Raw genomic sequence first — 16,553 nt, forward strand, 5'->3', positions numbered from 1 at the left:
TTTCCCATTAGGCGTATTCTCCTTGATCTCCATGAGCATTTAATCATGGCCTACAACCAGCCTATAATAACAACCAGCATGGTGGAGCAAATTAAATCTCCATGTAGGCTGATTCTGACATAATTTCTAGATTGACGAAGTGTTAAAAAACTTTCATCTCGTGTCCTCTAAAAGCCCTCTAAGATATTCACCTGCTGCTCAGTATTAGGGATAGACAATCTTCGGGTGGCATGAAACACCAGAAATGTAGAGCCTCAAATCAGGAATTGCACTGGAGTCTGCAAAAGCGAACCCAAGCGAAACGTCACTTCTGAGGGACAGGTCCTGACGTCATTCCATACACACTGCAGCCAACATGGCTGACAGCATCCCGTTAAACCCAGTGCGGAAAAACTCGAAGAAAATTGCGTATTATAATGCTGGCAGAGCTGCTAGGTACGAGATTTTTGTGTTTTCCATTGTCTCATATTTATTTCTAAAACATTTTCAGGTTGGACATGGTTTGGTGTGTGTAACGATGTTTAAACTTGGATTCGTCTCTTGGGTTTAACGGTTAACGTGAGTAGTCAGCTAGCTGACGTTTGTGTACCAAAGTCATTATAGTCTAATAATTCCCCGTGACTACTCTGGTTTAACGTTAGTTCTTTAACTAACCTAGGGTTACTGATGTGAGACAAACCTCATGAAGGGTAGGTTACCCTAACAGTTCAGTGTGCGACATATGGCCTGAACTAGCAGCAGAGACACCGAATTGAGTTGGTGAAAATAAGCTGGCAGTTTACTTCGAATGCCTCTCAGGCTAGTTGTTTGGTGTAACTTTGCGAAACGACACTGCTGTCACATGATGTTGGCGGGGATGATGCATGACGTCTCGGTGTTTTGGAGAGACTCGAGGCAGCGGGGCTAGCCAGGCTGCTCATCGATTTTTAAGAGCTTCCCCATGCTTATCAGAAGACAAAGACCGTAAACATTCTGTGCCAAAATATTTTCCACGCGTACAAGCTCTCCTTGTTCACGAAATTGGCCCCAAGTATAATTGTGTACATTAACCTGACATCGGATCAGTCAGACTGTTGCAGATGACTGGTATTTGTTAAAGGTACTCGTGGATTTCATCAGGTCCCTTTCCACAGGTGTATAAATCAAGCACCTAGATGAACGCTACTGGTACTTGATTAACCTACCTAAAAACCCATGAATTCTTTCATGCAAACATACGGGCATTTGTGGGTGTTTGAGGGTGTGTTTGGGAGGTAACTAGGTACGCCTTGCTGTTGGAGATGCAAACAAACGCTGCTTCGCCATTGAGATCACATAGTAAGACGCTGGCTCAAGGGTTATGAAGGTATTCTGTGGTGTTTAGTTGTAGAATGAAAGCACAGTTTTTAAAGCTATCCATATGTGCTCGTTTCTGGCTTATTGGCTGTCAATTTGGTTACTATAACTGGCTATTTGATGTCTTTATAACGCTAAACATGTCAGAGGTGTCAAGTGATGACTTACTCCAGTCTAGACGTTAATCACTCCTGTGAAGTATTTCTATTGCCTATCCAAAGTAAAATGCCTGTTCCTGGTCTGTGACGTAAATTTACGTGAAAGAGTGAGGCAATTTGAAAGTAGGAAGGAAGCACATGATCTGTCAATGACTCACCCACCGTCGGCTGATCACAACCATTCAATTGGTTATCACTTTACAAAAGCCCATGTTGGCTGGGTCATTTGGAATAGTCTTGACAGTGAATCTTTCAGGCTGTTGAAAGGTTGTGAAGAATGTGAAACTTAAACAATAGCTCCGATTATGTCTGTGTTTTCTGAAGTGCTGAGAGATGAATGTCCATTTCTCTTGTTCTTGTTTACAATGCCAGCGGGGAAGTGCAGCCCTGCTGGACAAAACATTGACTGCAAGTGGATGTCGGGCTCAGGTTCATTGGATCAAACTCTTTAATTTGACATCTAAAATGATGGTGATGGTGTTGATGATGAATGGTTAGGCAATTGTGGGATGACAGCCCAATCAGGTACTAGTTAATCCTAAATTAAGTTATTAAATTGAAGTCAAGAAATTGGATGGTTTCATTGGATTATGGCAGTCTGTTCAAACTACGCTAAACTGCTATTCTGGACTTTGTCCTTTTATCATCTCCTCCTGATGATGTATCGGTGAATATCAGATACTGTATGCATTATTTGACCTGTAGACAAATCCCAATTTTTTATCGTCCTTAAACACTAGGCTAAGTGACACATGAGACAAACTCATCGACTGATACTTTTTGTAGTTCTTCATTTTTATTAGATTTGTATTAGATTAAGCAAATTGTTTGATTGAAACACAATATGTGGCTAATTTTTATGACCCTTCAACATCAACATTTAACTGGACCGTTTTTTTCCCTGATGTGAGTGAATAGGCCTGTAGCCTAATAGATCATTAGAATGTGCTCAGTAGTTAGTGTGAGAAATATTTGTGCCCAATTAAAGTATCTGATGGCCTGTCTGTCAGACTCAGAAATAGAGTCTTGGGGAAGAAAAGGGCAAACATCTCTATTGAGGCAATTCAGGCTCTAATTGCTGACATCCAAAACCTCCCCGAACTGAAATATCCAGGGTCTTAGGGCAGCGGCAGAAGGATGAATTCGCCCGTCGCCTGTCTGTGGCGCGAGGTGTAATTGATACCCTTCAGGGGACAGTGCTCGTCTCGCTGTGTAGCGCTCGCTGCTAGCCTCCGAGAGAACCGATAGGCCACTGACATGCAGGCACAAGAACAGAATGTTCTGAGGAGCCATCAGTCACCCCTGTTTGGAAATAAAACATCTTCAAATGTATCTTCAAAAGCTCAAATGTATGCTTTTTTTTTCGCGTTGTATTTTACTAGTAGCCTAAGTAACACCAAATGCTTTTTAGCTGTTAGCTTGCTTTTGCAGAGATGAAATGTGGAACTGCTAGTGGTGACAAATGTCTGTTTGCTTCAAACTTTACTCGATTTGAGTCAGTAGAAAGTGTTTCTGACATTCTGTTTTGACGTTCCCGATCATCAGTTGCCCACTTAAAGCCAACAGCCAAAGCGTCACCTTTCAGTCATGAGAGTCTACCATGATCTCCCTCCTCAGGTACCAGTCAGAAGACGAACCCTCCAATTTGGACGAGATGCCCCTGATGATGTCTGAAGAAGGCTTTGAGAACGAGGAGAGCGACTACCACACGCTGCCCCGTGCCCGTATCAGCCAGAGGCGCAGAGGCCTGGGCTGGTTCCTGTGCGGGGGCTGGAAGGTCCTCTGTGGGAGGTAAGGGGGGGGGGGGGGGGGGGGGGGGATACACCTGCATCGTTTCACCTGCCTGGCTGGACCTGATAGGAATTTCTGCTTCCCCCTGAGGCTGTACACTCTTAAGTTTGCTCAATAAAAGATTGGAGTAGATAACCATAACCTTATTTAATCACGGATGAAGGGATATTGGTACATTGTTATAATGCAACATTTTTTTGTGTCTTCATATCATATCATATCATAGCTTTGGACAAAGGCGTCTGCTAAATAACCATAACCATAACCATAACCATAACCATATCAACCACTCTTTTATTATTGAAGATATGATTTTGTCTTTCAACCCTCTCACTTTTATCACAGCAAAAGTTGGTCCAACATTCTGAATATATGTCCTGTACTGCTGCAGTAAAGAGAGTACACGCTATAAGTAATGTGGCATGTATTCATGATAGTTGGATATTTGTTCTTGATAAATGTCTGAATTTAGTGTAGGTTTTGTTGTAGTGGCCCTATACTGTACAACACAGGAACCTGTGGTTCCTTTTGTACTGAGCAGGATTACCATTGCAACAACACTTCATCAGTAGGGTAAAAACTAACCTGTCTCACGACGGTCTAATAGGGTAAAGAATTATCATATCAAATCACAAAATAGAAGTTGGCTTGACTAGATACAAATAACCGTTTTGAAATATAAAGATACAGACCCATGTTTATGTGCGTGCATTACATTACCATGTTGGTGAATGTGTGCGTTTGTGGTTTCGTGTGTTTGCGTGCGTATGTGAATGCCAGGTCTTCTATGTGGTTTTCGAATGCACCAGTAGCTGGGACACACAGTGGGGCTAAGGTCATGTTTTTTTTTTTTTGGTCACACATCTCACCGCGCTCCAGCAGCCTCCGAGGGCAAACATACCGCCTCTGAACGCGTGCATGCACAATCTCAACTAATGATGCGTTCAGTATGTTTTGGACACACACATTACCCACACACAGCATGCTAATTGGGTCTGTGTCTACAGGTCGCAGTGTGTTTAATGAATCTGAATCGCTGTCTTTTGTGAGACTCTGATATGGCTTGAGTGGAGAGCATGATTTGCCTATTTTGTTTGATTATCAGGGACGCATCTTCCATTGTAAACTGAATATTGATTTCTGTCCTAATGAACAAATCAGATTTTTCACAGCTGACCAGTCTGATGCTTTCCAGTAATTTTCTGTGTGCTTTGTCGACGGATTATGAAACCCAAATAATTTGTGCCGAGCAACTCTGCTTGTTTAAAAGGGGCCCCTCTTCAAACAACATTCATTTGAGTAAATAATCACTCATATGAATCGATAGCTTTGGCACCTAGAGAGAGCAAGCTCAAACACGATTATTTTTTTTTTCTGGAGAGTTCAAACAATTTATTTTAACGCCAACTTAAGCAATAGGCACGACCGTGTACACTACTGGGAGGCAGGGTCGGTGCCTTTGTTGCCAGACAGAGAGGACGAAATGAGCTCTACAGAGTACAGGGAGGACAGAGTGGCCACAGGATAAAAGTGGTAGTTCACGGCGTGACCTTTAAGGTGACAAGACTGAAACTGGGGTTGTAGGTGACTCTAAGGGAGTCTGCTTTTGACTGATGTTGCTTGGTAAAGTTCATCATTAAAACGGTGTTGTGTGAATTAGTGTTTTTTTTGTTGTTCTTGTGTTCCTGTTGTACTCCCACGTTCACATTCATTTCCAACTGAGGCCATGACTTCTTATTTTTTTAAGTTGCCCTAGCCTTCTGGATGATATCGGTATTGATGTAGATATGTCTTGTTCTTGATCGTGCTCTTGTTGTGGCTAGCATAGCAACCGTACCGCCTTGTGGAAACTTGCTATCCACTGAAACACTGAAGGTGTTGGTCTTGATAGGAATGGAGGGTAGATTACCTGGCAAAAGTAGAATTGAAGAATTGTTGCTGGCCATTACGGTCATTAAGATTACTACTGTATGCCACAGTGACTAGTACGGTCATATCAGCCAGGTTGGTGCCACTAGTGCTGTAGAGTTGATGTTAATATACAGTACCTCACGTATTCATCCATCTTTCTAGCTGTGTATGACTGGTTTGTTGATTCAAGTGCACCCCCCTCTTGTTCCAGCTGCTGCGACTGCATCTGTCACTTTTGCCGGCGGAAGAAGGTGCTGAAGGCTCGCACCGTGTGGCTCGGCTGCCCAGAAAAATGTGAAGAGAAACACCCCAAGAACGCCATCAAGAACCAGAAGTACAACGTCTTCACCTTCATGCCAGGGGTGAGCCAGACCATCCCCCATCTTCAGACTTAATTATGCTGTCTGATTGCAGCTTTTTTGATTTGTTTACATTGTTTTTGTAATCATGTGGTGCTTTGTTTTGTTTGTTTTTGATTGTCTTAATCGGTTGTGATTTCGGCGTTACTTTTTAGAAGTTAATGAACCAGGTTAGCCACTAGGTTATCTGGCATTTGATAGTTAAACTTCGGTGATAGTTCATGTCATTTTTAAGGATTCAGTTTTGTTTTGTTTTTGTCCTGCATTAGTGTAAGTGAATGATTTGGGAAAATATTTGTGAAACTCTAATCTCCCAGAAGACTCTTGTGTCTCAGTTATTCTTAGGTGGACATCGATTCTCTTCTGGGGTGACAAGAGGCAGACTGTCCCATCCCATCTCCTATAATAGGGGCTAACCTTTTAGCATAGGTCGCCTATGAAATGTTGCCTTGCCGTCTTTTTGAGAGAAATATTCTCGTCCGTATTGAGCTTAGGCAGTGCATTTTCTCACCTCCGTTGTGAATTATTGAGCAGCCTCACGTTGGCCTTGCAGTGTGCGATCTGCCAAAAGGTCACCTGGTTCATTAACTATGAAGTGCCATTGATTCCAGCGTCTTTAATCATGTCGCTGTCCCTGTAGACACGAGGCTCCCGGCTCGTATAGGCCTCATGGTTAAGACCAATGATAAAGTACATTTGTGGGATTTACTGTCTCTTTTTCACTGTCAAACTTTTTTTTTTTTTAATCTTTACTTTCCCAAACTCACGTGGATTTGGACACTACACAGTAAACATTTTTTTTTTGTATTACTGTATAGAAAGCTTATAGTGTCTTTAGTTTATTGTATCTTGCAATATGCCTTATAATGCAGTATTGGAGTTGCTTGAGTTTTGTACAGTTAGTTTTGCTCTACTGTGAACACTTTGAAAGGGAGGACTGCATCTATTTAGCAGTTAGTGTTGTCACAGTATTTGAGTTAATAATTTTTGCTCTATTTGTGTTGTCTTTGTAGGTTCTCTACCAGCAGTTTAAATTCTTCCTCAATCTGTACTTCCTGGTGGTGGCATGCTCTCAGTTTGTTCCGTCTCTGAAGATTGGCTATTTGTACACCTACTGGGCCCCATTGGTAAGCATGGAACTCAGTTCTCCCCTACTGTGTGTGTGTGTGTGTGTGTGTGTGTGTGTGTGTGTGTGTGTGTGTGTGTGTGTGTGTGTGTGTGTGTGTGTGTGTGTGTGTGTGTGTGTGTGTGTGTGTGTGTGTGTGTGTGTGTGTGTGTGTGGGTGTGGGTGTGTGTGTGTGACCCTATTATTAAAGAAAATGGGGTAGGGTAACAAAAAGTATGCAAGCATCACTCCTTAAGAAGACCTATATGGCAATTTTCTGTGTATTAGCCATATATAAGTGTGTGTATAAGCCGCAGGACAGTGTAATATGCAAGTTAAAAAAACAAAACCATATTGATATCATATTAATTGCCCCTGTGTATTAACCTCATACTGTAGCTGAAGAAATTTGGCAAAAATCAGAGGATAAGTCGTGGCTAATAGTTGGGAAATTACAATTGTACATGTTTAAAGATATGTTATCCTGACTTGTGGTGTATTTTCCATCGTTCTGCAGGGCTTTGTGTTGGCTGTAACTATGATGAGGGAAGCTGTTGACGAGGTGCGGCGTTACAGGAGGGATAAAGAGATGAACTCTCAGCTCTACAGCAAACTCACTGTTAGAGGTACGGATCGTTTCATTCATTATTATTTTATTTTAGTGCAGGTAAAAAAAGATCTATTTTTGATTTTGCTAATGTCTTTATTTATGTTCAGGTAAAGTCCAAGTGAAAAGTTCAGACATCCAAGTTGGAGACCTCATCATTGTTGAAAAGGTTGGTGTGGTGTTTGACTGATAGTATGTTAGTACTCACTGCTACATGTTTGCTTTAGGCAGATCCTAAAGCCATTGTAGCACTGTTTATTGATCGGAATTCCAACAATTCTGTCAAATTTAAATGGGAAAGATAGCAATCGTCACTGAAAAAAACTGAAACCTTTTCCATGCAGAGGCCACTGAAAGAGCACCTGTTCTTTAACAGCTCACTGCACTTGTTAACTAGATATGTGATCTAGCATAGGTAATACAATGAACATATATGGACCCTGATGCATCATATTACTCAGACAAGTTGTACAGCTCCACGGCTCGTTCATCTTAACTGTGGTACCAAGGAAGTGACCTTGTTCAATTATTCAGCGGTACAGCTTCTGTGGGACTACTGTTACAGTTGCTCATCACCATGCCGTCTCTCTCCCTCTATACTTATCGGCTGTCAGGTCATATGGATGAGCTATCTGACATCTATGCATGTTTCATTAAAGACTTAGTGACTTTCACCTTCTGTTGTACCAGGGGTAACGTATAGGCCTCTGCATGTTTTGTCCTCACTTTGCTGCCATGCATACTACTTATTTGTGCATGTAGGAGGTCTTGACCTTTCCAACAAATGTGTCTCTCTCACAATCACTGTTGTTTTCATCTCCATAGAATCAGAGGATTCCTGCAGATATGATTTTCCTGAGGACGACAGAGAAAACTGGTGAGTCTTCTGTAATTATTAACAATCTCTCAAATTGGAATTATGACTCTTGTATTAAACATATTGCATCTACCGTATTTCAAAGATTAGAAGCTGTCATTTGGTGGGCATTTTGTCCACTAAGTAGATCCAAATAATGCTGCTGCCTGTGTTACACCACACATTCATCATATGAGATATCACCGCTCAGATGTCAGCCCAGGCTTGAATTTCACTTCCCTCAGTGTGCTTAATCACTGCCCATAGTGCTCGGTTAAGATGATATTACGGGCGCTGCTCCTTGTGTAAGCCCTTTCTCATGTGTTTGTGTCCTGCCAGGCGCTTGCTTCATCCGCACCGATCAGCTGGACGGAGAGACGGACTGGAAGCTCAAAGTGGCCGTGGCCTGCACACAGAGACTGCCAGCGTTAGGGGTAACTGTTTGGAATTTGTTCAATTGTTTTAGAACATGTGAATATTATACAGTAACTATCATAGGTGGTTGTGTGTCCCCCATCTTGGACACACATGAAGCCTAAAGCATAGGCTGTAGACAGATTGTGACATTATCTGAGGAGGGTTTAGGTCTTTGTGCAAGGAGGAAGAAAGTGTTGAAAGTGAATGATAACTATAACGCTAACTATGAACAAATATCGCTCTCATTAATATGAACGACGACGTTCACACATAAACTGTAACGATAACGTCATGAAGAACGATATCGTTGGGGATCACGTTCAGAGCGATTTTGAAAAATCCCTGGAATGTACTGTGCACCAAGAACGTAGACTTACGAAGACTCTTACTCGTTGTGTACTCGGAATCATAGTCGCTGAAAAAAAATCAGAATGAAATGCTCGACACTGAATAGTAGCTATCGGATTATATTTCTCTTTCTCAACCGGACACTCCTTCTTCTCACTGCGCTCAATGACGACCCATCACTTTAATCAGCAGAGACGGAAAACGATCCCTCTTTGACATGCGCCTCTTACGGCTGCGCTCGGCTGCGTCCGAGCACCGGGTCGGACGTATCTTTGCGACCTGTTTTGTAATGTCACCTGACTGTGCGATAACCAGGCAATCAGGGCAAGTGGGACTGACAGAGTAGGGTGAAGTCTCTCTCTTTCTTTCGGTCTTTCTTTCTCTCATTTACTTGCCTGTTCACTCTCTCCCTCCCTTTCTCTCTCTCCCTTTCTCTCTCTCTCTCTCTCTCTCTCTCTCTCTCTGTTTGATATCGGCAAAGATCTGATTCGTGACCCCGGGGCCGCCTTACATGTCTGTGATGACTTTGTAACTCGACTCTGAAGCGAGTCTGAGATGCGCACACACACACACACACACACACACACACACACACACACACACACACACACACACACACATCAAGTACAGACTGTCTGACAAGTGCCCAGTGTCCTCTGCAAATGAAGGCTTCGACAAGTCATTTAATCATCGGTGCCTGAGGTTGCATGGACCCAGACAGGGTTTCCTGTGCCCCTCTCAACAGATCAGTGCTCCAATGTATCAAACGTGGTTCTCATTCCGTCAGACACTGTACCCCTCCAGCTATTTGTTTGATGTCATTTTTTATCAGAATTCAGTCATTTCTGAAGGAGGGCTCAGGGCATTGAGTTATTTACTTGAATAGATGAAGTCGTTAATCAACTCACACATGCGATTGCTTATATTGAGCTGTAGCTGTGTGTGTTTACTCCCAAACTATGTGTGTGTTTATTCCTGAACTATTTACTCCTAACTCCTAACTCCTAGCTAACAGCGCTTATGATACGGAGAATATATGCAGATGGATATCCTGTTGTGGCATACTGTAGAGAAGGAGTAACACTGTCCTCCCATATTGAGGCCTGTTGACCAACTCTCTTATTTTCTGTGATTTTGATTGACATGTTCAGTACTGATCAGATCGATGGCTGCTGTTTGTTCCCCACAGGACCTGTTCTCCATCAATGCCTATGTCTACGCCCAGAAGCCCCAGCTGGACATCCACAGCTTCGAGGGCAACTTCTCCAGGGTACGTGGCTGCCACAAACGCTGTTCAGTCGATCACAGAAATGCATTCAGATAAGCTTTTTTTTACTAATAGTCGGCAGGCCAAGACCCTAAAAAAAAAAACTTTTGATGGCATTTTTTTATTAAAAGTTGGCAACGAAGTTATCAGCATGGATTAAGGTTTCAGAATTACCCATTTGCCAACATGGAACTTGACCTTTAAGGTCAAATATTGAGGTCAATTGAGGTCAAATAACTTCTAGCATGGTTGCGAACTTATAACTTCTAGCATGGTTGCCAGCTTTTTAAAAAGATTGCCTTGAAAATAGAGCCCCCCAAAAAGACGAACCATAAAATCTATTGTTTTTGACCTTTTGACCTTCAAATTTGACCTTAAATTATGAATATGATTTTGGTAACCACTGGATTCTGGAATTATGACACAGGAGCATCAACTTGGGATAAGAAAGTTTGGTAGCCATGTTAATGGATCTGAAAAGTAGCTCATTAATATTGTAAGGACTGGAATATAATTTTGTGTTGTGAGTTTATTTTTTATCGCGCTACCATCCTCTTGTATCCTTTTTAGCGACTGCAGGTCATTCCCATTCCTACGGCTCTATGCATGTGCCATGGATAGTGGACGCTTTTGTAGACACCTCGCTGGGTCCATGATTTTTGTTATTAACGGTTTAGCACACAGTGAAACAAGCACTCAGAGGCCCTCCACACAAAGGGTGGCTTTGTGTCGGTCCGTTCTCTTTGGCCTCACAAACTAGTGTAACCTCACTTCCTGGGCTGACTCATACACCAGCCAACTCCTCTTTTTTTGATGCAGCTGGCGTGGAAAAATTCCAAAACAACGTGCACAAACTAAGTCAAAACTAAAAAAAAAAAAGTAAAGAGGGAAAATACATTTTAATGAGTAGTTGTACAACTTTGGGCCATCAACTGAAATGTGGCTGTAGTTTTTTATTTTCAAATATCAGATTTGAAAATAAAAATTCTTTGAATGTATTTTTTTTTTTTGGTAAAGACACAAAAGGGCAGGCTGTGTGTAGACTTCAGAGACGGACAAAACAATGTCCTCCAATGCAGTTCAGTTGAAGTATGACCTTTTTTTAATTCTCCACACAAGCAGTGCAGTCGGCACTGATGAACAGGAAGATGCAGATGCTGAGATGGCATAGTTATCATATCAGACAAGCAATTTGAGCAGAAACCCAATCCTGACCTCAACACCTGACACAAGCCTTTTCCTCTGGGGTTTGACCTTGTTAACAGAGGTCAAACATGAATATTACCCAGGGTACAAGAGGCTTTTAAAGAATGTCGATTTGACAAAATGTGAAAAAGGGGAAGCTTGTTCTGGTTTCCCTTAGGTGTGTTAATTGTTGTTCTGATAGTTGCCAATATTTATAAAGCTTGACAGTTTGTTTGAAAAAAACAAAAACACTAATTATCAATCTTGAAGTAGGAGTGTTTATTTGTCAGTGCTAGTGCCTAGATATCTAGATATCTATGATCGATGAGTCTTCTGCTCATTTGTCATCACAGGTCTCTGATGTTACTGAGCACTGAGCATGCGATGGTTTGTGATTTCTCCTGCAGGAGGACTGTGACCCGACCATCCACGAGAGCCTGTGCATTGACAACACCCTGTGGGCCAGTACTGTGGTGGCGTCAGGTGAGCTGCCCACCATCTCCTCTCCTCTCCTCTCCTCTCCTCTTCTCTTCATCTTCCTCTCCTCTTCATCCTCCTCTCCTCTCCTCTCCTCTCCTCTCCTCTCCTCTCCTCTCCTCTCCTCTCCCTCTTCCTCTTCCTCTGCTGCACCACTGAGTATTGTGTCATCAAAGGGCTACAGGGAAAAGAAGGTTTTCATTAACTCATCACAGTAATTTATTTCTGCATATTGTTAAAGCAACACTAAAGCACTTTTCCTCTGTCGCACAAATGCTATTTGTTTATCCAGCAAATAACTATATCCACAGACACGGTAGAGTATGTAGTATGACGTATTGCTACAGTATGTCGGAGCAAGTCAAGTTTGTAGTTTCTTATGTCTCGTTCCATCATATTATAGAACCGCTACCTGATCTGTAAACTTACACAGTGCGGTTATAGCTGATAGAGGGCCGCGAAGCGAATGCAGAAGTGCCGTTCACCCTGCCACGAGTTGATGAGCCACTGAAACGATTTTGGAAGCATTATTTTAAGGTACAAAAAACTCTTTGAGTGTTGCTTTAAGATAAGTTGGTAGGGAAAGCACTGACCGACAAGTGGCGTTGCAGTCTTACAATTGTCGGCTGTCTGGTTTGTGATGGTGTAAAACCATCATCATCCCTCATTATTATCACACTCCTTTAAATGAGCATGAACAGTAGGATGATGATGATGATGATGATGATAGATGATGATAAGTTAATGGGCTGTTTGGGTTCTGCCATGGCCAGCGTCTCCCAAAGGAGCTGATCTGTGGTCAGTCCATCAGCCGCTTGAGTCTTCTGGATTGTGATGGTTAATCGTAGGCACAGGCGCGGAGTAACCTGATCCTGGAGCAGCTCTGCGGGTGGGCCCGTGGTGAGGGAGTGCTCTCTGCGCGGCGCGGTAGCTGGCGGCTCAGCACAGCATCGATCTGCGGTGGGCCGCCCGCTCGGCCGCTCGGTCCCTCGTGAGACCCGCAGTCTCCACGCTTACCTCTTAGCCCCTGGCCTGACCTTGACCAGAGGGGTTCAGCATAGCTGGCTCCAAAAATAGACACACACACACACACACACACACACACACACACTTACACACACACATACATGCACAAGTCCTAAGTCACCTATAGTTACTGTTAGTCCTTTCAGTGGAACAGCATGAGGTGTACATTTAGATAATTGTTGCATACTCAAAGTATATATTCTTATAGTATTCTTATCGTAGTCTAATATTCTTAAGTGATGTATATTAACATCACTTACTGGTATACAGTATAAAGTCTAATTGGATTATGACCAGCATTAGCTCTTAATAAAGCAGCCTGTATTAATCCTCCACTGTAGGTGGGTAATGTGGATATTTTCACAGACTAAGCACTTCACAGCATCCACATACATGCAAAGGAATTTTTCACATTGCGAAATAAAGGATATTGTTGATGACACGTCAATGTACTGCATGTACAATGAGAACAAACAGGTTTCCTGTTGACTGATCCTCCATTTGTCTTATTTGGGTCTGTACGGTATGGTCTGTTTATTGAGTAGGAGGGTGTTGTTCAGTGAGATGGTCAGACATCACAACAGCAGGCTGTGACTTAATCTGTGCTTAATCTCTGTCTTGATTGGCTAGGCACGGTCATCGGGGTGGTGATCTACACAGGCAAAGAGACCAGAAGTGTACTCAACACCTCCCAGTCCAAAAATAAGGTGATTAAAGGTGTGTGTGTGTGTGTGTGTGTGTGTGTGTGTGTGTGTGTGTGTGTGTGTGTGTGTGTGTGTGTGTGTGTGTGTGTGTGTGTGTGTGTGTGTGTGTGTGTGTGTGTGTGTGTGTGTGTGTGTGTGTGTGTGTGTGTGTGTGTGTGTGTGTGTGTGTCACATTCAGTGAATATCTTCTCATGATCCACTAACCCATTCTCTGTAACAAAATGACCTGGTCTTTGTACATAGCCCTGGGTCTGTGAACTGGAAACTAAAAAAATTGGAGTAAGCCTGTCTCCCAAACCATAACAGAACATGCTGTGGAGTTTCTTGTGAAGCTCCAAAGGGAGGGGTGAACTCCCTCTCTGGTGTGTTTTGTTTGGTGCTTGGTTCAGATACAATACTTAGAACCATAAATATAAACAAATGTGATGCTGTCCAGCATTGCTTGCAACTCTTAAGTATCTACTGAGAAGTTGACGGATCATGTTGACACCACAGACAAATGAAGACCCAGTCAGACCAATGGTAGGAAAAATCAGGAACATCAAACAACATGCGCATCAAAGGAGAGACAGCATGACTTCAGCTAAAGACCCGTGAAGTGGGGTAGACGCGCTCACACTATCGCCTTCTAATAAATCCAAGTCTTTAAAGGAGAATTCCGGTGTGATATTGACTTAAAGTGTGTTGAAATATGATACCGAGTGTGAGCGATTGTCTCAGAGCTGATCTCGACCTGTCAGCTGTTCTCCGAAACCCGGCGGTAGCTCAGCAATAGTAAACCAGGTTTTCAACATTAGTGGCTCGGGCATCGGCGTGCCGTGCAAATAAATCACTGTTTTACACCATTAATGAGGCTCAAAGTAGCTCCACACTTTATTGGTAGACTTCTGAGGGCCCTGACATTTAAAACGAGACATCGAGAACTTTGAAAAAGCACTGGTTGTTTACTTACATGACTGTTTATTCAGGCAGTCACTTTCGAAAGTTTAGCGGTAGCAGCCATCTTGAATCTAGTCACGTGACTGATTCGTGACTGGTTCACGTAATCGCTATGTCTATGCGTGCACTAGTCATGAAAACGTTGAAAACCGTTGAAAACCTGGTTTACTATTCCTGAGCTACCGCCGGGTTTCGGAGAACAGCTGACAGGTCGAGATCAGCTCTGAGACAATCGCTCACACTCGGTATCATATTTCAACACACTTTGAGTCAATATCACACCGGAATTCTCCTTTAACTGGGTGCTGAATCCCACGTAAAACATAAATGAAAGAAAGAAGCGAAGGACAGCACTCTTTGGGCAGAGCCCTTCTTCAGCGTCTTCATCTTCATGGCCATTACACGCTGAAGAAGGGCTCTGCCTGAAACGTTCGTAGGCGAATAAACGAAGGAAAATCTGAAGAGTGCTGTCCTTCGCTTCTTTCTTTCACCTAAAGACTCACCAGCTGCTCTCACTAGACCAGGAAATAGTCAGGGTTTAAGAATCCTTCCAGGCTGATGGGGAGATGGCGTTGGTCATCCCATTTTACGTACGTGGACTACACTGAATGAAACTCTGATTAGTGGCAGCTTGGCAATTCGGAGCAGACACAGTAGCTACTGATGCAGCCATGCAGAACCGTGAAGCACTGCTAAACCATAATATTCCCTCTCTAAACCCTAAACATACAGTATAGTCACTAAACACATACTATAGTCACAGAATGAGAACAGAAAGAAATAGCAACAGTCATCTCAAACGTGGAAGAAGAACACACAGCAAAAACATCAGGGCATAAGCTACTTTTGAATATAAAATTATAAGTTCTAAATCCAATACTCTCACAGTCCAGTAAAGTCGATGTTCCCTCTGCTTTTGGTATACAGAATATTTCACTATACCAAGTTGTATCTGTATTTGACAAAGTGAGCTCGTCACATTTTTTCAATGTATAAACGGCATTATTATGATGGTACTCAAAATGTACAGGCCATAGTTTTAATGTGCATGTCATTTAAATTCTGGGCTTCCTATTTTATCACTCACTGTTCACACGAAGCCTCATGCCGTGTGTATCGTTGAGAAGTTGCCATCTGAGAGTATACTCTACACTACAGCTCAGGGAGGATGATGGGAACTCAATATTTCAGGGACAGATGATGTCAGAAGAGCCAATACACAATGGGGAGTGGAAGGTGTAAAAGTCAATACAGCACGAGAGTATTTCATTTCTCTCTCTCTCTCTCTCTCCTCGGTCTCCTTTTGTTAGCCAGGACTAATTTGTTGTGACATGTCCTGCTCAGTGCTACTCCGCGCAGGGCATCATGCTTCATCTTGTAGATTTACTGTGTGCTGCTGTTGGAGTGGGTTGGATAAGTAGCATCTGATTTGTATCAAGTTGTCTTAAAGTAGCTGTTGGCCAATAATAGACAGCAAGTTTTACCTAGATGGTATTGTATTTTTTGTTGTTGTTGTTTGATGTTGATTTTTGACTTTATTTTTTTTTTTACCTTTTTTCTTACCAGCAAAAATGGAAATCTGAAGGTCCCTTTTAAAGCATATGTGCTGTGTTTATAAACTCTCACACACACACACACACACACACACACACACACACACACACACATTCACATTCTCACACTCCCACTCAAAGCCTGAGAGACCTGACTAAATCAGTCTTTTCACCTCAAACCGGGTGCGACTGGATGGGTTGAAATGCACCCTCTGTGCGCTCTCCGATAGCATCAGCAGCTCGAAGTAATCGAGTCCTCCTCTCCCTTTACTCTTGGGCCTGAAGATTAAATGGCTTCATACAATCTCAGATGAGTGTGCGCCGCTGGGGTTAAAACCCTCAGAAGTGTATTGTTTCTCCAGAGGAAAAAAGCTCTCCTTGTTAAGTAGAAGCTGTGTCTTTTTACACCCACCTCATTTAAATAAGGACATTTTACCTGCTATTGAAGTCTTTGATGGTAGAAAAGGGCCGATAGAGATCTATAGTCCTTCAATCTCATCACGCATATTTTGACA

General features: G+C 42.6%; 1 protein-coding gene across 1 annotated transcript in view; it reads left to right on the forward strand.

Annotated features, from left to right (window-relative positions):
• The first annotated feature begins 354 nt into the window (after positions 1–354).
• atp9b (ATPase phospholipid transporting 9B) overlaps positions 355–16,553 on the forward strand; it is a 36,863-nt gene continuing 20,664 nt past the window's right edge. The window contains exons 1-11 of the mRNA XM_062529260.1: positions 355–435; positions 3,111–3,284; positions 5,407–5,557; positions 6,568–6,681; positions 7,177–7,285; positions 7,377–7,435; positions 8,092–8,143; positions 8,462–8,556; positions 10,077–10,157; positions 11,747–11,822; positions 13,473–13,549. Coding sequence (XP_062385244.1) covers positions 356–435; positions 3,111–3,284; positions 5,407–5,557; positions 6,568–6,681; positions 7,177–7,285; positions 7,377–7,435; positions 8,092–8,143; positions 8,462–8,556; positions 10,077–10,157; positions 11,747–11,822; positions 13,473–13,549 — 1,068 coding nt within the window. The 5' untranslated portion in view covers position 355. The remainder of the gene's footprint in view (positions 436–3,110; positions 3,285–5,406; positions 5,558–6,567; positions 6,682–7,176; positions 7,286–7,376; positions 7,436–8,091; positions 8,144–8,461; positions 8,557–10,076; positions 10,158–11,746; positions 11,823–13,472; positions 13,550–16,553) is intronic.

Source organism: Sardina pilchardus, chromosome 24 (genome assembly GCF_963854185.1).
Source record: "Sardina pilchardus chromosome 24, fSarPil1.1, whole genome shotgun sequence".
NCBI classification, from domain to species: domain Eukaryota; kingdom Metazoa; phylum Chordata; class Actinopteri; order Clupeiformes; family Clupeidae; genus Sardina; species Sardina pilchardus.